This window comes from Chelonoidis abingdonii, chromosome 6 (genome assembly GCF_003597395.2).
Source record: "Chelonoidis abingdonii isolate Lonesome George chromosome 6, CheloAbing_2.0, whole genome shotgun sequence".
Taxonomy (NCBI): Eukaryota; Metazoa; Chordata; order Testudines; family Testudinidae; genus Chelonoidis; species Chelonoidis abingdonii.
Window position 1 is genome coordinate 20,202,262 of NC_133774.1, and position 25,140 is coordinate 20,227,401.

At 37.6% G+C, this 25,140-nt stretch overlaps 1 protein-coding gene across 14 annotated transcripts in view; it reads right to left on the bottom strand.

Annotated features, from left to right (window-relative positions):
- TCF4 (transcription factor 4) overlaps positions 1-25,140 on the bottom strand; it is a 357,326-nt gene that overhangs the window by 168,080 nt on the left and 164,106 nt on the right. For all 14 annotated transcript variants that reach the window (XM_032779777.2, XM_032779781.2, XM_032779778.2 and 11 more), the window contains one exon: positions 11,937-12,001. In XM_032779777.2, coding sequence (XP_032635668.1) covers positions 11,937-12,001 — 65 coding nt within the window. The remainder of the gene's footprint in view (positions 1-11,936; positions 12,002-25,140) is intronic.

Genomic DNA, 25,140 nt, shown 5'->3' on the forward strand with positions numbered 1-25,140 from the left:
CAACTTAGTAATAAATAATAACAACAATTTAAAAAACAGCTTTCAAACCCTAGAAAGTAGAGCTGGTTTTATATTGAATTAAAACTGTCTAGTTAAATATGGTTCAGGTGTGAGGTATGGAGGAACTACTGAATGGGGTGGGTTGTGCTCCACCACAGCCCCACACCTGCCCACAGGAAAGGGCTGGCACACCAGGGAGAATAATCTGTGCACTCTCAAGTATGGAGACAACTGCCCATTCCCTGAATGAACTGAGAAGCCATAAGAAAGACTGTGTCTCAAGATCAGTCACTTGATTATGGGGGTTTTAGGGTAGAAGGTGATATACCGTTTCAGAGTCATTACATCCAGATGTTCCAAAGATACACAGATGGGAGAATTTCATAGTTTCCCTGAAATCTCTCCTTGCTGTAATGTAATTACTACTCTTACAATACAAATAAATAAATAATAATAAAAATAGGTAGTGTGACTCAACTAGTCCAAGTCTCTCTCCTGGGCTAAAAGAATATGATTTATGTGTCCACATTAGGAACACTGAATTGCTGTACTAAGATGTGCGTTACGGGACGGGGGCGCTGTCAGAACAGCAGTCCTTTAGATAAGATGTCAAACCACCATCTTTCTCCACATCCTCTGTGCTAGAGAAAGTTAAAGAGCCCAAAGCACTTTTTATTAAAAGAGGATAACTACAGGGTCATGGCCTACTTTCCCTCTGTTTGAACACAGGCTCCAAGTACTCTTGAGCTCACAAACAGCTTCCCCATTTATCTACACAATCACTGCACATTGTTTGATGAAATAATCTGAGATACCTTAATTGCTATATATGAAGCAATAGTTTATTATTCATTGGAAGAACTAGTTATTAATTAACATTTTGGAAGCATCAAAGTTCTGTGAAAAACTCACAGATCAGGGGCCTAATTTTCAGCACAGTCTTATCTGATCCATCCATTTGGATAAGGCAGTTTTGCAAGGGAAAAAATTCCATAAACAATTTTGCACTCACAATTATATGTTTTCCAAATTTATGTCATTTGTATGTTCAATCATCTGATTTGTGGGTGCAATCAGGTACTAAATTACCTAGATTATGCTTGCAAATAATTGAAGATGCAATTATTGTATGTGAAATTCATGGGCAAAAAGAGAGAGGCCAGGTTTTGAAACTCTGACCATATGTATGTAAAGGGATCATTTTAAACTTCACCACTAAAATACAACCACCACTGAGAGACTGGTAACTATAACAATAGTGCAAACCACATTTCACAACAGCTTTTAGAGTGAGAAGTGAAGTAAAATATCTTTCCCAATTAAAGCAACAGGCATTCAATGTACTGTAGAACGAGTTTAATAGCTGTGACAGCCAGTATGCAGCTTAAATTTTATCTGTGGTAAAAATAATGATTACTTTAACAGTTAGTGTTCTTTACCTGTGCTTCTTAAAAAACTTATTTCCTCATCTTAAACTGCGCTGTGAAGGTCCTACACCTCCTTTTACATGGCAAGTAAGTATGACCAAAGCTGCTATAGATATTCCTCCTCTCCGCAAAACAGCAGGTAATTCACGTTAGACTTAGCCTTTGTGTACATTGCCATTTTACAGCACTGAAATTTTCTCACTCAGGGGTGAAAAAACACCCCCCTGAGTGATGCAAGTTTCAGCGCTGCAAAGTAGCAGTGTAGACAGTGCACCAGCACTGGGAGCTACTCCCCTCGTGGGGGGTGGGTTTTTTACAGCACTGGGAGAGCTCTCTCTCAGCGCTGGTGCCACGACTACCCAGCCACGTTAAATGCCGTGGCAGCACTTCAACGTCTCTAGTGAAGACATACCCTTAGATGGCGGCAGAACAGTGTAACTTCTATGTGGGAGAGAAACTATCTGAAATGGTCTGCGGGAAATGGGCAATGTGCCAGTATGTGCCAAATACCAAAAAGATGACAACAGGGACTTGGTAGAAATTGGAGAAATTCCAGAGAATATTACATTGTTTAGCAGTAATCATTATTTTAAAAATTGCCTTATTGTTAAAGAGCAGTATTTCAATAATAGTGTCAATTAAATCTAAAGTTGCATCAAATCAGAACTGGGTATCTGATGTATCTAGGGAGTAGCCAGTTGGTCCATTTAGAGGGAACAAAGATCTCTGGCTTATTAAAGGAGTCAGAGAAACAACTTGGTAGCTAGTTCCCTGTGTACACAGCCCTGGGCATGGAGAAGACTGCAGTCTTCCACTGAAGAATGCTGTTAGGATTTTGTTAGTATATCAGGATTTATACACCTACTCTTGAAGGAAGAAAATTTAAAAGCCAGATGATTTTTAATAAGCAAGAGTAGTTAGATCATTGATTTTTACATTTCAGCCAAAAGACAGCATCCCCATATGCTATACTTGTATGTCTGAGGCATACAATTCTGACTCAGATAATTGCCAAAATTATTTCTTATAGCACCGTGGCTTTTCATGACCCTGCTGAACTTAGGAGCTATGACAAGATCACAATATAACGTGGGATGACTGTAGACACAAATATAGCTTCATTTTTTGGTAGCATGTTTCATATTCAAGGTATCTCAAAGCATCAAATCAATATACAATAAAATATAATATACAATGACTACAGCAGCAAATGGAGCAGCCACTGGTACTCAATCATAGTACACAACTACTGCTGGACATTATAAGCAGCCATAAAATTTGATGTCCAGGATATCAGTTTTTGGACAGTGCTTGGGGAACTAAAAGCTTTTACAATTTAACATCTGATCCAAAGGACTGCACTTCAAAAAGTAGAGCATTTCCCTTTATAACTGAAGTTTAGTGTTACATTTCAGCATTTCTCTAGTTATGGAGCAGACTATGAACTTTTGCCTTTCTAGCTAAGATTCAGGAGAATGCCTACTAAATAAGCCACACAGATACCTGAACTTAAATTTGTCATAACTTGTCTGACAAGAAAACTTTTACTTAGGTTATTAAATTAATGTTACTACATAGGTCAAACCACAATATAACCATGGTCACAGGGTGTTTCATGGGCACTGGAACTGATTTCAGGACCTGGAGTAACACTTCTGCCTTCCAAAATGAGACAACTCAGCAAAAACTGTGACAGGTGGCAACTATACCTGAACTATAAACTTTTTTGCAAAACTTACTGACCGAAATCCTGGCTCCACTCAAGTAAACAAATTCCATACACCTACCCTGTTATGCTGAGGAAGTCACAAATGTTTTATGGTACTATATGAATAAGTAGTAAGTGAAGTTGTGACAGTTGAGTAGGAACATTAGACAACGGCAATGACTGGATTCAGTTGTCTCTTTAACAGAATTACACCTTTAAAATCCAAAACAACTTTAGTTTTTATAAATGATTTTATATGGAGTCAGACACTAGTGTATTCTGCATAAACACACTGCCTAGTCAACAAACTGGTGTGTTTGTGTAGTCACAAAAAAATCCTTCTTTGAGAGCATTCACACTTTTGTATCTGGACACAAAAATGTGGGGTAAGAGCAGATATTGTGTGAGCCTTAACCTTGAATTCCTTTGTTTTGTTAGATACCTTTTCTGTCATCTTAATATACCATTTGCATGTTTTTATATGGGAAGAAAACAAAGAAGAATTATAATAATAAAGGACTCAAAGTGTAAAGAAATCTAGTTATTTGACCAATAAAAAAACATACTTAGTGATTTGTAACAGAAGAATTAAATGAACCTCACTATGTCTCACGAGGTCTACAATTTGATCTTCACAAAAGGTAGCCTGCCAATTTAATTGAGGTAGGAGTTATTTAATTTTTTTATATACAGGTATAGTTTCAATAAAACTACATATCCCTATAATACTGCAATGGCAGATGTGTCTCGATTATTAGAGGTGGGCTCCAGGGAATTTATACAATGGATCTTGAAATCTGTAAGCAGCTGTTTGTAGAGGGGTGGAACATTGTAACACACACACATGTTCCTTAAGTGCAGTAATGTTTTGTTATTTTACTGCAGGTGTATTACAGAGATGAAATTTAATAACTTATTGTATACAATACCAATAAAACTGAAAGATTCCATGCCCTGATGTTCATGAAGAAAATACAAATTAGAAGCAGATAGCTCTGTTCACATATAGACACACACAGTGTTTGTTGCCACACTCTCTGATGAAGTGTTGTCATTTCTATTACTTTATTGTTTAGTATGAACAGGAGTTCAGTCCATCAAAACCAAACCAAAACAAACAGAACAAAACAATAGCAACGCACAAGATGCTGCAAACACACTCCTGACCAATTCAGGGGAAAGAAAAGGCATTTGAATGTATGGACAAGATTCAGGCATGCATTTGTGGGGTCTTTTGGATGCATGAAGCCCCTGCGTAATGGTATCAGAGATAACGTTCTAATAATAGAGTAATTCTTTAGTGACTTAAAACAGAAATCTGGTTTTACAATATGCATCTGTCTAAATCTCGCACTGGAGAGCAAACTAAAGAAAACACTCTTAAAAGTAGGCATCACATAAAAAATTCCCCTGTGGCCTCCCTCCTCCTATGTTTAATGGGCTCCTTTACAAATTATTAGAAATGTTGAAACAATTACATAAGTCACAGTGGAAAAGAGAAGTCTCAGTACTTACACTTGAAGAAACTAGGCAAATAGCATTGCTACTCACTTCATCGTCCGCATGAGAACACTGCTTTTTATACAAGAATTTGCACACTCATTGGATACAAAGGCATAGGGGGTCAAACCGCTGGGCTGAATTACTCTATATGTGTTTAACACTGAAAATTTCCCACAAATATTGCACTTCACTTCTAGAATATTTACTTTAAAGAGTTGCTAGCAATATTTTTGGTATTTTTATAAGCACATTCCACACATTTACTGTTATGCTGAGGAAGCAACAATTTTTATTTTTTATTTAAAAGGCTGTGTTGGGTCTATTTGTAAAACGCTAGGAGGGATGCAACACACTGTCACAGAACTCTGTTGCACAGGAAATGACCTAAGGGGCCAAAGAGAGCTTGCAATGGATATATTTATGAGGCCACTGTGGAGAAGAAAACATGTTTTTCCCTTCCCACATACAGTCATATGCACCTCCACACAAGTCCAGTTTCAGAAGCCTTGTCAGTGAGGATTAGATCCCCTATGCAGGTAATATGAGGAAATTCAAAAGAATCTTCCTGCTTTCCAGCTCCCACACTATGCAATCAGTAGGGAAATATCATATTTGCTAGCTACCCAGCCTCCAAGATGGACTGAGAGGATGAATATACAGTCTTGTGGTAGTGAGGAAATGAGATCTGGAGAAGCTGGGACAGGGATTTGGGGGTACAGTGTTCATGTAGCGGAGATTCAGGTAGCAAAAGTTTTATGTAGTTCCCAATGTGGTATGTCTCATCAATGTGAGAAGACACTATTTCATCCTCTGCATCTGTCCCCTTATCTTTTGCATACCTCAAAAGCAAAGTGCAGGGAGTGGAGAGGGATAAGGAAAGTAGGGCCAGCTGAGGCAACCAGCATAGCAGGGGGAGGAGTTGGGAAAACAAGGCAGACCTGGGAAGTTGGAGACAGCCTGAGGGGAAAAATGGAAAAGACTTGGACGGGCGGGAGGTGAGTGAACCTCCTGCACTGCCCCTGCTTCCACATCAGCCTCCCCACAATCTGTCTGCCTGATTTTAGACTCCACCTTTTCTGTCCTTTTTCAGTTTCTACTCTGCTCCGCTCTGCTCTGCACCAGGTTCTCTACCTTGCATCCATTACCACCCAAACCTCTCCCTTCTATCCTTTCCTGCACTCACTCTCTGCCCCATCTTCACCTCCTGTCAGTGAGATACAACAGGCGGCAAAGGCGTGGACTTTCAGCCGTACATAGTTTCCTCTCCTTCCTACCTTCCTGCACCACCTGGAAGTCCACTCTAGACATTCATGAGCATTTATGAGCTATTCAATAAAGTGGAGAACAAGTTCTGACTTGCTGCTTTGGCAACTGGAAGAAATTGGGGGGCAGGAGCGGAGAGAGGGCATAGGTCCATGTAAACAGCCTCACAGGGAGCATTCCATGGCTTCAGGCACAGGAGAAGTGCCCCACCAACAGTCAAAGATTTCTGGAAGGTTCTGGACCTGTGTGGATTTCTGCAGGCAAATCCCAAGTGTGGGGACCTGTACTAACAGATCAAAGCAAAATTGTATGTGCGGAGAAAGACAGAGTCTATGCATAGGGACAAGGCCTGAGAACAGGGGAGGGGACTAAAAAAGGCTGCATGCATCTCACTTTTCAGGACTTCTGCATTTGCCACTCTTTGATCAGGATTCTGGTGCTGATTTCAAGGGCTACTAATGTAATCATCTCAGTAAAAGCTGGAATGTCTCAACAAAGCAGAAAGTTTAGGTGTTGTAGGCCTGTCCTTTGGTACCCACAACACCAGTAAAAAGGAAGAAGCTTCCAATAATGTTCATTTCTACTGACCCTGAAGGAAAGGTCATTTCTGTTCACCTTTCATGCCCTGTCAGACTTACCATTTATAAACCTTTTTCTCTGCCACAAAATCTTGCAACAGGCTGAAGCTTGCCAGATATGTTCTCATTTTGGATTCAATTTCGTTATAATTAGTTGTGAAACTTTTTAAGTTAGAGGAGAATAAAAAAGTAGAACAGGCTAATTTGGCATTTTATCTTGTATTCCAACTATACAATATTTTACCAGAATCCGTTTCAGTTCTCAGAGGTGGGTGAGTCTCCAAATGGCTTCACTGAGCATTTCGTAAACATCAAAGGGAGCAGCACATTCAAGGCCAGAATTTTGCCACCCTCTTTTCCCCAAAGAGCTAGTAATTACAACTAGTCACCTTTGGATTGTTTTATTTTTAATTAAAAGTGTTAAAAACTGAATATCGGCGACTGTGCATCTGCTAAAAGACAGCCCTAAATTTTCAAAGCACTGTGACTTCCATTAATGCCTGTAGGAGTCATGCTGCTACAATCCATATGCTACTTCGGAAATTTAGGAGGTAATTCTGAAATACCAGACTGTTTTTACATTAGTGCTTTAATGCTCTTTCTTCATTCATGATTTTTTATTAACTTTTGCTTATCACATCTCAGTGGCTCCAGACTATTCACAAATCACCACTGACATAACATAACAGTCAGTCACATCAACTATCAACTGATTAATGGATCCATACTACTGTACACAGCATACGATATATGAGTCTAATGATAATATTTTGCACATCCACAGGACCTTCCATCGAAGGATCTCAGTGTTTTGTAAATATTGTTGAATTAAGGAAAGATCCCATCCTCAACTGACAGATGGGAAGCTGAGGCACAAAATGATTAAATGATTCATCTATGGTCATACAGTAAATTGGTGGCAGTCACAAACAGAACCCAGATATCCTGATTCATAGACCCACTAGAACATGCTTCTGTTTCCTCTGGAGACATATCAGTGTCAGCACAGTGAAGTGAAGCCCCCTTATTAGAGCTGTTGAGAAAACAAACTATTTTTAAGATTTGATTCTATGTCACGATCATTTCACATAACTCTTTTATACCTGCAGCTGTTTAAACTGAGATTATGAAGAGCTGATTTAGACTAAACGCTTTGGGTCAGGAACCAGGTGTATTGTTCTACTTTGTGTGAAACGTTAGCCGAAAAACAAGAAGCATTACTGTTAGACAAATAAATTCTATAACCTCTCCTTATGCCAACATACTAAAAATCCCCATTTGATGGAAATGGTAAGCAGGACAGCATTAAGACAATGGGTGTTTCAGTGGAGCTGGGATTCCAAGAAAAGTGTCTTGGTCACTATCATGCTAGTTTCATAGATTTTTCATCTTTAGTGGAACTGAATGATTCCCACAAGGGACCTGCTGTTCCTGTTCCCACTGTAGTCAATGGAAGTTTTGCTTTGTCTTCAATGGCAGCAGGAGTAGGTCCCGGTCTTTGAAGTTAAAATCGCCTTGAGGTAAATAGGGTACTGTGTGGTAGAGTTTACATCTCACTAATGTCAATTAGGTGAAGGAATGGAGAGTCCAGGCCTTTGCTGAAGCTGTTAAGGTGGAGAAAGTTTTCTTTAAGACAAAATTAAGAGGACAGCAAGTCTAATGTTGCTATCTTACTTGGTCCAGGAACTCGCCTATACAGAACTCTAGATATGAATCATAAGTCAACACAAATCTGCACACTCCTCTTAGGTTTAGCAAGAAGGGGGGTGTGATGATACCAGTCACTCAGAATTTGGTGATAAACCCAAGCTTTAGCATGTGCTGTACTGTGTGTGCTATTACTCCAAACTGTCTCTGGTATTCAGGTTTTACCTTAGATGTGAAGGGAGAGTAAATGACATCTTCCCAATAAGAACAAAAACACATCCCTGAAAGCTTCCAGTAGGTTTCTAGATTGCTACTAGTCCTTAACTTTTGATACTTTAATGGTTCCTGATAGTTCTTGTCATAAACATATAGCTTAGGGTAACATAAAATCTCTCCTTTAACTGTAAAGAGTTAAGAAGCTCAAGTAACCTGGTTGGCACCTGACCAAAAGGACCAATGAGGGTAGAAGATACTTTCAGATCTGTGGGGGAAAGTTTTTTATTTTGTGTTCCTTTGTGTTCTCTCCAGGTCAGTGAGGAATCAGGGCAGGGCAAATACATTTTCCAAAGCCATACCTGAACTAAAGGCCTCTAAGATTACAAATTGAAAGTAATAGGAAGGAAATGCGTTAGATTATCTTTTGTTTTAGCTTGTGAATTTTCCCTATGTTAAGAGGGAGGTTTATCCCTGTTTTTGTATCTCTAAAGTTTTGCCTAGAGGGGAAATCTGGGTCCCCACATCTTTACACTAGAGTTTAGTGTGGGGAGGGAACCCTAACAGTTCTGTTATCTGGAAGCCTAAATCTAATGGTCTATCCTTAAGATTAACCAACTGTCATTTTTGTACCTGCCAGGATTCTAACAGGTTCAGAGGGTAGATATTTTTCTCCATCCTGTTTAAGCACTGGAGATTTACTTTACCGGCTCTCCTTATCACCTTGCATGATCTCTATCCATGTTTGGAATTCCCATACTTGGCCTGATTCTTGTAATGTTTTTTTCCCATATTTGTTGAGCTCAGGCCAAATTGTTACAAGTGAGAAACCTGGGAAGCCTAAGGAACAGTGGGTACTACAAAAGACTAGCATGGTAACAACCTAGCTGAATCCTTTTTGTATTCAGTCTCTACACATTTCCAGAACATCGTCTTAAGGTTGCAGTTAAACTAATTAACAAGGATGGAACTGATGTTCATGTTAATTTAACTCCAAGTAAGCCCGGTTGGTCCCATGATCCATTAGGACTTCAGTTAATAACCCCATTCAGTGAATATAGGGATTGCAGCACAACTCTTCATAAAGGGTATTAAGAAAGACTGAGACGTTACACAACTTTTTTTGGTATTGTGTCTTTCTAGAGCCCTAAAATATTTCTCACATTACTATAAGTACTGTGAGATAGAGCTCAGTAATAACAGAGTGAAAGAGAAATTAAAAAATATAATCAAAGGAAAAATGTATATTTTCAGATGAGAGTTGAAATGATACAGAGAATTAGTGAGAAGCAAAGAAACAGGAAGGTGGCTAGGGCTGTGAAGAAGACTCTTGCACCAAGAGTCATAAGACAATATGGACAGAGAAAGCACGTGATCAGATCACTAGGTCTAAGTATGAAGGGATTTTAAAAGAAGAAGGACTATATTGAACTGGATCCTAAAATGAATATAGAACTAACCTAGTTGTTTCAATTGAGATAATGATGGAATTACAAGTTTTACCCTAAAATTTTCTGCATTTATCTACTTTTGTGAGAACGTCAATAATTCTGTAATTTATTTCAAATACATTAAGATTTTTAAAGTCTATAGTAGCGTCCATAATCAAATAGGTATTTGCAGGTAAGTGTATAAATATGCGTATATGTTCATGGCTGGATTGGTAAACATGTATGAAGAGGAATCCCTATCCTTTCTGTCTGCTCCGTGTAATATTTAAAATGTTATAGTTTTTCTTTAGACAAGGAAAAAAGTATTCCCCAATTATCCCTTTCCAATTTACTATACGCTATTTTGTACATAAAGCATTGAAAAACTCAGCCAGTTTGAATGATGATTTCACCAGTGAAGAGGCCTCTTACTCAGCAGAGGAAATCTTGATGGCTGTAAGGAATCATGCCAATTCCTATCAGTAAGAAAAGAAGCAGGGACAAGCAAGACTATTGTCTCATTGGCCAACAAAAGGGGCCCCCACTGAAAATAGCCTGTTCAATCACCATCTGCAAAAGGGAAGCATGCTGTCAGCCTCCTTCTCCCCAAAATTCTAATGACCTCTGCCTTGGCCCTCCGAAACCAGATACCTCGGAACAGACCTTCTACAGGAATTGAAAGCTTTACACTAGACATAGCACTGAGAGGCTCCTTGCCCAAGCTATCTGCACTGAACATTTGCACTCACATTCCAAAGATATTTCCGTTGCACTGGAATGGCTGCAAATTTCTTTCCTGTGGAATTCTTTCCAAATAAACTGGGATGAACTACACTTTATAACATGTGCAGTACTCAGTCCCTGACCCAGCCACAGCTGGTCTCATCTTAACAAATCTTTACTGCAGAACTGGATGGAGCTGATGGCATATCTGAGTATGCAGGAGAGAAAAAACTTGAAATAGCTAACAGATGTAGGGAAGAGAGTGGAATGTCAGCTTTACAAGATATAGTAAAGATATGTGTGTGCACTTTGAAGGCAGAATTCTATTTACTGGGGCTGCTTACCTTTTTCTATGCTAAATTGAACATGTTTCTCTTTCATTTAAAATATTTTGTTTCCCTGTATTATTAAAGAATTATTAAAGAACACGGCCATATGAAGGGAGCAAGTATTCCCTTTTCCATTAAGGAAATAATATGCTTTTTGTGTGTGTGGCAGAATTAAAAAAGTAGAAAGCTTTGAATTTTAAAAAGGGTTATTAACTTCTTTCAATACTTTTCCAAAGTAAGAAACTAGTGCACTTAAAAAAAGGAAAGGAAGCCTAGCACTGTTCAGAAAACAAAATTAATTTAAACATGTGATTAATACTGCTACTGAAATTAAAAAGAAAGCATCTTTTTAAAAAATCAATTGTCTTGAAATAAAGCTTAGACTTTTGGCTATTGATAGTATTTTTAGACTCAGATTCTCTCTGGAGAGTTAAAAGTATGCAAATGCAGAGTGCACAGAGGCACAAACACACACATGCTATACCTTTGTATTACACTGGCATTTTATTATTTAATTAAACTACTCTTATTTTTCTAGCTCACGCATGCTTCCCTTGAGACGGCTTTGCTGTTAGCCTGCTGGCCTTGACTTCCAGCCAAAAACAATTCAGAAACAAAAAGGGACAACAAATCATATTTTCACAGACATTTTTATCCCTCAGTACAACCCTGTTTTCACACAACATCATACAGACTCTGTGAAAACTATAATTTATTGCAATAGCCATCCAAAACCAGGGTTTGACACATGCTCTGCGGTGTGTTTCCACTTTTATAATGTCTTAAATTGTGCCATTAGGAAGGAACTGTTATGCTGAAACAGTACAACATTGTTTCAAAGGACAGTAATCAATAGTTGACAATGGCCTAAGAGATACTAGTAGGTTGACTTAAATATTAATAGAAACCAGTAACTGTATCTCCACTAAAACAGCTCAGACAGAAGTTGTATTACACACATTTGCAGATAAAGATTATTTTTGAGAAATATCTGTTTGCAAACAGCTTTGTGTATCATGGAGACAAGCTCTAAAACAGATAATCAACTTTACAGAACAAAGCTAATTTATCAGGCTATTTAACACTACCTTTCCACTGCATAGATTACCACTTACCTGGTGGCAACCCTGTAAATTTGAGTCTCTTCCATATGATGAATATGACCCCCTTTCAGTTTTACCTGTCAATAAAAAATAAATAGGTGTTTAAATGTTACAAAATGTATATATCTTCTCTAGATATTTCATATGAAATTAACCTACATATCCATATCAGTGTTTACGTAAGTAAAACAGGCACTTCTGACCACATACTGTATGTAGGCAACAGAAAGGGATTAACACTTTATTCTGGGTATGATTACGTGGAAATAAGCTTCCTATTCTTAGTCATACTGCTCCAAGCACTTCGTAAAACTGTAATTTAAAGGGATTCTACCATTTCTTTGTAGAAACAAATAGACTTCTCACCCCTGCATCAGTGGTACCCCCTTTTTTTGTTCCCCATCTCTCACTCACAAGCTGAACAACTTTTTTTTTTATTTACACAGCAGGCAAGCTACCTGTCTTGTGACCCCCACATAGTAATTCCCATTGATTACACTGACACTCACTGGTGAGGGCAGACCTAATCAATCATAGGCTCTCCAGATGGCAAACTTAACAAAGCAACTGTTCAGGATTCTGCTTTTACTCTCTTTCCCAAGAGTAAATTCCCTCATGATCAACATGATGATGGAATTTACACCTGGGAAACAGAAATTTTGGTTGGAAATTTGCCATTCTCCACCAAAGTTCCAACTGCACCAGCAGTGCTGGGACTTGAACAGAGGCCCAGCGACTGCCAAGCCTCTATGCCAATCCTAAGTACCTAATTTTTTTTCAGTAGGCCTTTAAAACACAGATCCAATAACCGAGCTACAGCACTGGCTACAGGTATGCCATACTTAAAAGTAAAATAAAGATCCTTTACAAACTGGAAGACTGGTCTTCAACAAAATTGATCAGGACAGAGACAGTTGCTGCAGAACACTTAAGTTGTAGCTGGATATCACTAAACAATGTCCAAGTGGAACAAAGAACAATCAGGAAGGTTGGTACAAAACATACTAGCATAAAGGGCCCGTGAGTTGGTGAGGATAATGACGGGGGGATGGTAGGATGATTATCAGACAAAATGTACAAGAATAAATCAAAGATCACTAAGGGCATTGTTGATAATTCTGAAGCTCTTATTACAGATAGGAACATATAAAATGCCACATACAATACTTGCTACTAGGGGCCAGATGTTACACATGCAACTTATATCAATGTCAAGAACACCTGGGAACCCAGATCTAAGGCTCGGATTGTTTCCCAATCAAACGCATAATAAATTGTAATAACTGGCTATACACACTACATTACCAATTCAAAGTGAATCATTTATTCAATATCACTACCAAGGACATATTCATTACAAAATAGTTTCCTGACAAAAATGTTACTTTATTTGGAAACATTATGCTGTAGTAATAACAAATATACCCATTGATCAAGTAAAGCTTGTAGTTTTATCAGAATTTTGTGTTGGGGAAAAAAAGAACAAGAGGACTTAGAAGACAAAATTGTGTTTCTTGAAGACAAGTGTTGAATGGCAGTCTAAAATATTACTAAATCTCATTTTCAGTCAATTGAACAAGACATAATTTAGCAGTTTTTCTAGTATGATCTGATTTTTATAGAGATAATACCTATGTTCTGTCAGATTATTACACAGAAAATTTATGCAGTACGTTTTAATGGTTCTTAAAATTATCCTATACATACTTTATCCCATTTTGTCAGCCGTTTTTATTTTAATATATAAAGCTACTATATCTCTTGAGAAATATTATTGATGAAGTCTGGCCTGTAAGAGACATTTGGGATAAAGTAATCATACCCTATTCATTCTTTAGTGCCTGGAGTGAAAAATAATAAAAGCATAAAAACGTTGCATAAAAATTTAAGAATTTTTGTGGCTTGTTTTTAAAATAAATTCATTATTTCACAAAAATTAACCAACAATATGCAGAATTTGTTTGCATATATTTAGTAACTTCCAAAAGCACTTCTGTGTGGTAATAAAAAAGGGGCAAAACATCTATTTTGTTATCCCTTACAAATTCAGTGCAGAGGAAGCCTAAAAAACAAACAACAAAAACAAAAAACCCCCACACATAATACTGAAATGACAATCAAATTGTAATCTTGAATCCTGGAGCCAGTACCGAGAAAACATCTTGCCGATATGTGTCTGGAGTTGTGTGTTACTTCACATCGCCCCAATAGGGCTACTTGTTTTAAAGTCAGAAAGTCAGTACAAACAAAAAACGCTAAGGACTGAAAAGGAATGATGGTGTGTGTGTGAGTGTGTGTGTGTGTGTGTGTGTGTGTACAAGTCATAACACAAGAAAGCTAAGTACAAGCTAAGTACAAGTCATAACACAAGAAACTCTGAAAGCAATTCTCATTTGTTGCATGGGTATCAGTCGTCTTCTTTACTATCATATCAGATACAAGCTGCCTCATCTTAATTTCAGTTGTTAAAAAATATTTATCCAGATATAAAAATAAACCCACTGCAAATTACAAGTTGTCAGGGTTAAAAATCTACTTCTATTTGTGTGGGGGAGGATAAGAGAACAGCATAGACATGAATCATTCTCAGTAATTTGAGTGTTTCCATGACATCAATGGGCACTCGTCCAGGACTCTGTCGAAGTCTGTGAGGTACCAAAGCAGCACAGCAGCCAGCAGGAGATTGACTTTTTTTTTTTTTTTGTTAAGGATTATGCTCCTTGTAAAGATTTCATCCGTAGCATCCACTTTTACCACCAAACAGATAGCTTTGGAGATCATGAGTGAAAACATTTCATTCTGATAGTGTAAGCCCTTAACTTTATTACATCCTTTTTTTGTTGTTGTTCCCAAATACAACTAGAAATCTACTTCTCTATTAAGAACAAAACCACAATTTTTGAAAAAATCAAAAAACCATTTAAATATATATATACACACACACATTCATGATCAATTGTAATTATGAAATTAACATTTTTTTTGTAATGACATTTCATTTTGTAGGAAAAATATCTTTTGTATAAACTGTCCATTTAAAATTAGCTACAGTCTTGATGTTGATTTTCTGCTTAAAATTCACTGGCACATTTGTTTCAGATAATAAAATTTGCAAGAGTGCTGATAATATGTTAGAGTAGGCTCTTAAAGTAACTATTTGTGCTCACAAATACAAAAGCTTCTCCTGAATTTCTCTATTTACTGTACGCTACGTATCGTTTTTAGTCACCCTAACATAACAGTGTGTGGTGTGTGTTTTCTAACTAAGGTTTGTAAAAGCTGAAGAATATTTTTAAAAAAATGTTTTAAAAGAGAGTCTACAGTAATGTAGAAACCCGACGCATTCACTGCGGAATTTTCGAGACAACCCTCTAGTACTAGAATGCGGCAGCCGCTGCGGATATTTTTTGGCACAAAGACAATGGTGGCAGTGCCAAGCCCCATGGCTAAAACTACTCAAAAGAGGCATAAGGGTAGCATTAATCGCTCAAGTCTTTTACAGCATGGAGTACTGATGTCCATAATTTAAAAACTAAAAGTACCCGTTAGTAATATTTGCTGTTAAGCAAAGGGGGTGGGGGGCTTGAAATACAGACCAAAAAAAAATCTTGTCAGACATTTGATTAATTTTTATACCTAGAGGACCAAATGTTAAAATGTGCCAATTGTTTCTAGCACCGAGCACATGTAACAAAAGATATATCCTTATGTAGCTTTATGTCCTGACAATTGAATCAAAGCTTCATAAATGTAGCTGACCTACACCAGAGCGTTAAATAACTTTGATGCATGCCGTGTCCTTAAAATAATGTATAGAAAGCATCTTTACTATTAACAGAATTTAAAAAAAATCTTTTCAATTAATTGACACAATGTATGCCAATCAAACTAACTATAAACAAAGAATGAACAACATGCAGCTCCTCTTTTCTGACAAAAACACTGAATCTGCAGTTTTATACTCCATAAACACCCCCAAGAAACAAAAATATTGCTTATCTAAACTGAACTAAATGATTGCTTAAACTACACTTGCTAGCATTTTAGTTTTATTGTAAGAAAGAGAGCAGCATAGGATTAACAATCAATCAATAAAGAAGCCACTTGCCTCTCCATGGTGCACTTTGAAAAATTAATCAAATTAAGTAGAAAATTTAAGCAACTTCCAAAGCATAAATGTAAGTCATCTAATTCTCCACTATATTTTCCTTTGCCCTGAGAGATAGGGCACCTTGTCTTTAGCATGCAGAATAAGGAGACATGAGGCAACTCTTTCCATCTGCTAAGGAAAAAGGAAGTACAGCTATTGTTATAGATGATTTAAGTTCAATGTTTATGTTGATTTCATGTCTGACAGATTTTTCTAGAGATGAGCTAAAGCAGTAAAATTGAGATCCAGATTTCCAACACTCTGAGATTTCATATTTAGATTCTGGTTTTGCTTCAGTCCATGAAAAAGAGAAGGCCTGTTAAAAAAATGTGATTTGAGTTGCGTTGGAATTTGAACAGCTCAGAATTTGGGGCTATTCAGATCTCAGGTTTTGGTTCAGATCCACTTCTTATTTCATCATGATGTATTTTCTCACATTTTTTGGAATCTGATGTTTGTCTCCTCTTCCTGTATTCTGCATTCACCAGCCATAGAAGAAAGGATGTCTCAAGAGCATCTCAAGTATGGGCTGACTGGTCCACCCAAGGCGAATGACAAATTAAGGAGAGGGAAAAATCACCAAGCATGATATATGTCAAACCTAAAGTATATTTTGGAGAAAGTTATGAGCAACTCAAGAGGGGTTTGGAATGGAAAACTTTTTTCTCAGCTTTATATATAGTTTCATATTTGGTCAATATACAATGCACAATGTTATTAATATGTTGTTAATATACAAATAATAAGGTTTAATTTACAGCATCATTAGGATCATGTGACTTTAGGCCTGACTCTATATTCCCCACATACTTCTATACTTCCCTGATGTCTGTTGGAGTTTTGGTGCACAGGAAATGCAGGATTGGCCATTATATAGATAGACACCAAGAATCATTTAACTCACCACTAATGTGTAGCCACCACTGGGCTGGAATGCAGCATCTATTGGACAGCACAAGCAACACTGCACAATAGTTCACAATAGCAGTGTTTCCATCTGTCAGGATTTTCATTTTGATTATTAGAGATTATAAATTAAAATTACTCAAATTTTCAATCAGACTAAATTTAAAATACAAGTTCTCAGCCTTGACATCTTTTCCCTGTAAGAAAGCAAAAACAGAACAACTCCGCCCTTCATTATATGCCGGGGACTTGGAGGGTGGGGGGGAATTCAACCAGCCCCTTTCACGTTTGAACAGTTGCTATTACTTTTGTGCAACAGCTACTTTTCACACTGTTTTGGCTTTCTTATCATGCTGCTCATTATATTTTGGAATGGTGGAAAGGATGCAGGGCATTGCAGGAGTCCAGGAGCCAGAACAGGTGTGCATATTGTGTATATTAGAGACTAGTCCTGTGCAGGGAGAGATGGCAGAGTAGGCAGACTTGCTGCCAAACAGATTCAACAGCCATTGTCCACCATGGAGCAAGAGCAAAAGGACCCAAGAGACTACTGCTAGCTCAGCTCAAGCTAGTGGGCTAAAAATAGCAGTACAATGTTGCAGCTTGGGCCATAGCTTGGGCTACCCACCCAAGCTCAGACCCCAGAAACCAGGTGGGCTTGAGAGCCCAAGACATTGCCTGAGCATCTACATGGCTATTTTTAGCATGTTTGCCTGAGTCTAGCTAGGTCTATACAGGCTGACAGGCTCCCTGCTGCAGCATAGACATGCCACAGTGTTCTGAAGCAGAGGTATAATTCTTCTTCCTTCTGCCTGCATACAGACATCCAACCCAGTTAGTCCGGCTGGGCACAGGATTTGGGGCTATCTATGTTTCTCTCATACTTTTATGTCAAGAAAGCATAATGCATAATATCCCCTTTATTTCAATGGGGTTTTGCATAGCATGATTTACACTACAATCCTATCCAATGGTAATGGAAGTATCATGTCAATGAGCTGTTTCATTCTTTGTATTACATGTGAAGTACTGACAACAAGAAAAATTCTGCAGATTTTAAGCTAAATTTGTGCAATATAAAACAACGATATGTGACGCTGAATCAGATCTAAAGAAGGGCCCACAAAAAATGAAGTAGTAATCCCAATAATTTTAATGGCATCAAACCCAGTTAAAATGTGCCAGAGATGTTTACATGATATTAGTGGAAGAACATTTTGTTTTCTTTTGTTTTAAATGAAAGAGGCTTTTTGCACTTACATTGACATGCAGTAAACAGTAATGGTTCCTAGAGACTTTATGATGCCAGTGCAATGGGAGATTATTTTTTTTTTTAAATAGTACCATCAAAATATAAAGGAAATTAAATCCTAAAAACCTACACTAAAATAACATTAAGATACTGACAAACAACCTAAAGCAAGGAAATTCATGACATTTCATCAGTAATTCAACTCATTGATCTTGATTTTATTCTTAAATAGGTAAGTCTATTTCTTGCATATCCCAAGGACCAGGTAGTAGCCAAAGGGCTACTCTACATGCATTACCAGGTTACACTTGTTCAGTCCTAATGCACCCCCTATTGCCCACTGCTTACATTGCAGGGATAGAGTTGCAAGTTGTGGGAAAGAAAGGAGGTGTATAAAGAATCAAAGGAATGAACTCTTTATGCTGTCAAAGCCAAATGAAAATGTAGCAAGAATGTGGGCCCCGCAAATGCCTCCTGCTCAAGATTGCATACCTAAGCAAGTTTCACTAGTGTCTAATATTTATTCTGTGTTTATGCAGTGTGTAGCACAATAGGGCCCTGATTAAGGCTGCGAGTTTGTCGTGAGGTCACAGAAGTCATGGATTCCGTGACCTCCATGACTTCTGCAGCGGACGGTACGCCTGGCACAGGAACAGCTCAGGCAGGCCCTGTGCCAATCGCACCAGCCACTGCTGGGGCAGTCTCAGGCCACTGCACCCCACCCTGTGACCGCTCCCACAGAAGCAGCAGAGTTTGAGTGTGGGAGGGGCGGGGGTTGGGGCACGGGATGGGGTGAGGCGAGCTCTGGGTGGCGCTTTCCTGGAGGGCTCCCTGGAAGCGGTGACATCCCCCTTGCGCAGCTGCTAGGCGGAGGCATGGCCAGGCAGCTCTGAGCGCTGCCTCCGCCCAGATCGCTGGCTTAGCAGCTCCCATTGGCCAGGAATCGTGGCCAATGGCAGCTGCAGGGGCAGTGCCCGCAGGGTCATAAAATATTGATCCCAAATCAAAAGACTGAGGCAAGCTGTTTACACATCCCATCTCCGTAATCTACCCATCTACTACAGTATATAACAGCCTGGCTTTTTGTTAGTATGCTTTTTAAATGAAAAAGTCTTGAAAAATTGGCACTTAAAACGTTAACAATAAGAAACTGTTGACAACGTACTACGGGCCAGTTTGTGATACTTTTTTATATAAAATGGTACCTTATTCCTTGAGAATGCTCATTCTTTCAGATCTTTTGAGTTTGTAAGAATAAAACCATTTACTCGTGCCATTGAGAGTAACTACTTGTCTTGATAATATATTGCTATATAACCATTATACATTATGGGTCTGATCTTGTGAGAGGTGAGTACCCTCCAGCTCCCCCTGATTTCAGTGAGAGCTGAGATTGCTCAGCACTTTGCAACGGGTATTCAATACCTTGCAGGATAAGGCCCTTAATGAGTGCATAGGATAGTATTATCATTTCTTAACAGTAATAGAAACATGCAAGTAATGAGCAATGAAATGTGTTTTGTATCCAGTACATTCACTAACTGGGAGCAGAATACAAATGTAATAAACTCACAGAATTTTCATGAAGAAAGTGTTTAAACAAAAACAGTTAGTGATATCCAATGGGCTTTGAAGAAATTACATTTCATGGGTTAAAGAAATCTTATTACCTCAGTGTGATGGACCTCTAAATTTGTTTACCTCATAAAACTGTTTATTCTACAGAAACTAATCTCAGGTCACCAAATATGTTTCACTAATGAACAACTATTCAACTCAACTCCAATGTATAGAGGTGAAAGGCTATTTTTCTTTTAAATACTGATCTTTCCTAAATTTAAAATGCCTCTGAACTCATAATTCCCTTCCTTTTTTCATAGATTCACAGATTTTAAGGCTGGGAGGGATGACCATCAAGTCTGAAAACCTCCATAACACAAGCCATAGAATTTCACTTAATTTTATTTTGAAGGGAGGCAGACAACGCTAGTAAATGCATGCACCATATCCTACCAGCACCCAGCTCTGGCACTTGCAAATATCAAAAGATAATCCCAAGAAAAATAATCTTTACAAAATAGTAAATATCATAGAATCTTATTGGAGTGAGTATCAAGGTAACAAAAAGGGTAAAAGTTTATACGAGCATGCAATAAAAAAGAAAAATACCTGTGATAATGCCTGAATTTTTAAGCAAAACATAAGAGTAGAATGTAAATGTTGCATATTTTGTTATCCTAAACAAACCTCATAGTTTTTTAATTGCAGTATATTCCAGCGTAATTCCTTATCATTTGTTAGGGGACTATGGCTCAGGAGATTTTTATCATGTATCTGGAAACCTGGGTTTTCACTCAAGCATAAAAACAGAATCACTTTAAAACAAGCCAGATACATATCTAAGGCCATGAAAGGAGCAGAACTGAAAGAAGACAATAAACCTTGATACAGCCTATGTGTACAGGCTTTAAATCTTTAGACTGTAAACCCTCCCCTATCCAAACCTTTATTAAAAGGTTACTTAAACAAACCATGTTGGACATGGCTAGGGATCAAGAGATCAATTAGAAGTCTTATCTTTAGGATGATGGGTCAAATCCACATCTAATCATTATCAACAAAACTCATTCTGACTAGATGGCTGTATTTTGTCCTAAAAGTAAAACAAGTCTTGTAATCTCATTTTTTTTAGCTTTAGCAGTATATAAATCCAACAAGACACCACACCAATTTAGGAATACCTTCCATTCAAGGGGTACAATGATAAACATGTGTGTCCTCTGTATTAGCATTTTACCTGGTTAAAATACAGAGAACTTCGGAGTCACTGGTGCTTTCAGTGCTTATGTCTTAATTTATAAACAAAAAAATAAAAGCACAAAAAACCCTAGCATTTCAGCAGTCTGATTATAAGGTTACCTCAGGTTTTACATGAATCTCCCATCTAACTGGTCCTACATAAAGAATTATTTAGTCACCTTTTACTTTATTTCAAAATCAAATATAAAATTGGTTCTATTTTCTTTTTGGTTCTATTTTCCCAGCCCTCAGTGCTCTTTGCACTTTTAGCAGAAATACATATAATGTTGTAGCATTTTAAAATTTAGAAATGCAATAATTTGCTTCAATTCAATATAAATATCAGTTATTTGTAACACAGCCTGGTAAAGAAAAACATAAAAAAGATTTTTCTAATAGTTATTATATTTTGATCTTGTATTATTTCCTTAGTGACAAGGCTATATATTGTATAACTTTGATTAAATTAAAAGGGGTAAGGGTGGAGGAATCAAACCACAAATTTACAGGATATAGCAAAAAGCAGAAGTGAGCTGGTATACACATTGCAACATATTATGACCATGTATCCAGTATACTCAATTCTGCAATATCCAGCAGAGGGCATCCACACCCTAAGATGTTTATACTTGAGACCAGACATTCCAGATCACTTTAGTCATAACAACTTGGGCTGAGAATACAGACAAGCTCATCACATCAGTTCATACAAACTAATCAGCACAATGTCTGATGAACAATGACAAAAAATGACTATCAAAAGAAAGCTAAAAATGTTTTCTATAGATACACAAAGAAGTTCATTGCTATGGAAAGCATTCTCTTCCTCTTTCTAGACTATTAAATACTTAGAATTATTCACTACTAAATGCAAACTATGGCATCTTTACTCAAGCAAAACTCCCATTCATCAGCGGAAGTTTTGCCTGAGTAAGGAATTTTGAGTAGAGATCTAAAAAAAAAATCAGGTTAGTTTTATACATATATTATTCTCTACTGAAGTCAATGGCAGAACTCCATTTGTCTTCAATTAGGTCAAGATGTCACCCATATACTTAAATTACCTACAGAACTAGACAGATACATTACCCACAAAGATTAGACATGTCATTATTTTAAGATTTTATTTAATTTAGAGAAGTTGCATTCTAATCAGTAGAAGAACACACCAACTGTTTTTCATGATTATTTCAGAAACCAGTGTATTAACTCAAGGTTGTGTTTGTGTTGGACCATTTTAAGATTACTACACATGTTTAAGAACCCACCAATCAAAATATTTTATTCATTATTGCAGAATTAAGCCTAATCTTTCAAGGAAGGCAGAACCCTTCATTTCAGATAGGGGTGGCAAGCATGGAGGTGAAAAATTTTTAGCATCCGGTTACAAGTTGCAAAATGTATTAAGATAATTAACTGCTACTGACCCATCCACAGAAAAGATCCCTTTAACATTAGCCTCAGCCCCAAAAAAGAGAATAGTGGCTATTTGAGTTCCATGTCAGATATTTTTTTTTATAATTTTTTTTTAAATTTCAGTAGCCTTGGGAGATGAACTTAATTCACAGGGTCTACAAACCAAACAGCTTAGGTTACATGTAGGTCACAATAAATAATACTCATCTCTTGGCCAACATGAGCTGCACTGTTACTGCATAAATTGAAATTACAAGCTTTTGTTATTCCTAAGCACTAGATTTTGAAACATTTGCACAATCTGTTAAGTCCAGGCAAATTTAAACGGTTCTGACATGCAGCCTGCTAGGGTCAGGAACAGGGATAATGCCTCTTTACGTGGGTAAAATTTTGTGGCATATAGGTCACTCTCTTAAGGGGAATCAACTGTATGTCTCTTCTTTGCATTTCCACCACAATCCTTCATCCTGCAGCCTGAAGCTGAGAGTGAAATGCAAGAAAGGAGCCGAGCGCTCAAAGCAAAAATCTGCTTCCAGGACAATCCATTATATCTGACAAGTTAAATGTTCCATGGTAGACCATATGGCATCAGAGCAGGGCTGACGATGGAAGAGGAAAACTCAGCAAATGCATCACAATTAAGGAGTTTGACTATAGACTTTATTTTGACTTACTCTATCTTTTATTAAATTTTAAATGTAGTCTTTCCCTTCAGCATACCCCTTAGAAGGCCCCATTATGGGCTTTGCATATATGAGGTTCATCAGAATTATTTGTTCTTTATTCTTATGGTCATACACATTTTAAATGATGGATTATTCTTGAATAAGTCACTTTGAGATGACGGATTTTCTAAGTACAGAACCTTTCTATTACTAATAAACATAATAAAATTATTAGTAGTAAGTTGTTAAAGACCCAGAAACGAGAGAGAGAGAAATTAAGAAAAGGACACTTTCAGAAAAAATGTTCTGACAATGCATTCTATGAGGCTGTGGAAAAGTCTTTCAAGGGAAAGGATGAAATCTGCTTCGCCTAAAACTAGCCTGGGCACCACCAAAAAAGCTGCCCATTCCTGCAAGTCATCCTAACGAAGTCACTGGGAGCTCTGCGATTATAAAGTACTTATAGCACTGGATCCATATTGTCAGCCTGCACAGCCAGAGTAATGACTAAAAGACTTAATAGATCTTTTCCATCTTTAAACTTTGACTCCTTTCATTTTCACTGTGCCAGTAAATGGCCATCCCTCCAGTCTCCAAATGCTTAGCGGAATCTGTACCAACATACACATGTTCATAACTAGTTTCATTTCTTAAATCAGAAAAATTTAACAGCTGTGGGCCCACAACTGACATGTTTCTTTTTTTATTCTGTGGTTTGTCCAATAACAGAATCAAATTACTTAGTTAACTGCAGACTTCAGTTGCAATGAATTAGCCCGCTATAAAAGACTCATAATACACATGGTGGTTTCCTAGCCTACAACCCACAGTTACCTTCTTTGTAACTACGCTACTCTTCTTATATCACCATTATCTAAAGACAGACATTATTCAGTTCCAGAAAGAGGTGTCATTACAAGCAGAGTGACTATAATGGAGTTATATGCAGTTAGAAGCCAAGGAATATTGTTGTAGCAAAGCTAGTATTTTGCCCAAAGGAAAGTGTTTACAGTTGCAAATAATGAAATGGAAGAAAGAGAAAATTGTTTTAACTACATTGAACTGCCATTAAAAATAATTTTAAAATAATACAATTTAAACAGAAGAACTGTTATTTGTCCCGAATTCCTTGGGGAAAGTCTGAATTGGTAAACAGAACTGAAGGAGGTTTCTACAGAACTATCAAATTAATCTGGCTGAATAACAAACAGGTCTGTTCTCAACTGGCACCTTTGGTAACAACAGTGAGAGCATTTGGGGGCAATACACAAGAGTTTGTAAAACAGGCAGCTAAAGCTGAATCTGTATTTAGGCACTTAAATGAATAGTCTCATATTCAAAAATACAGCAAATCCATTACTCTGACTGATTTCAGTGGACGCTGCAGGACGCACAGAATTTTGAGCACGAGGGCACTTATTTAAGTACCTGAATGGAGTTGGGAATCTAACTTTAAACACCCATTTTTATATCCCATTTTAAAAAATAAACAAATAAAAATCTTGGCCACATAAAGGATGAACCAATGCTGCCTTCCGTGAGGGGCCGATCTGCTGCTCATTGGAGTCAATGGAAAATCCCCCATTGATTTCAATGGTAGTTGAACTAGACTCTTACCCGGGTGACACTTTCACTGAAGTCAACGGTAGTGATACTGTTGTACCTGAGGGCAGAATTCAGCCTTTTCAAAGATTTTTGGAGAGTGAAACTGTGGTCACTATTGACATTTTTAACAGGCTTGTAAATATGTAAATTCTGGTCAAAGAAGAACTTAAAGAAGCTTGCTTATTCAAAACTAATGTTATGCAGCACTGTAACCCCACCAACCCCAACATAGTATGCACCTTCCTACTTTAGTTAAGACGCGTTCAGAATGAAAACTTCAGATACAGATCTGGATTTCTGAACACTCCAAAGTATGGAGCAGCTCAGATCCATGGCTTTAAATCACCCTTATATACATAGATAGGGTCCATGGCCAAATTCTGTAGGTGGGTTCCCAAAGTCCAGGGAAAACAACGAGAAGTT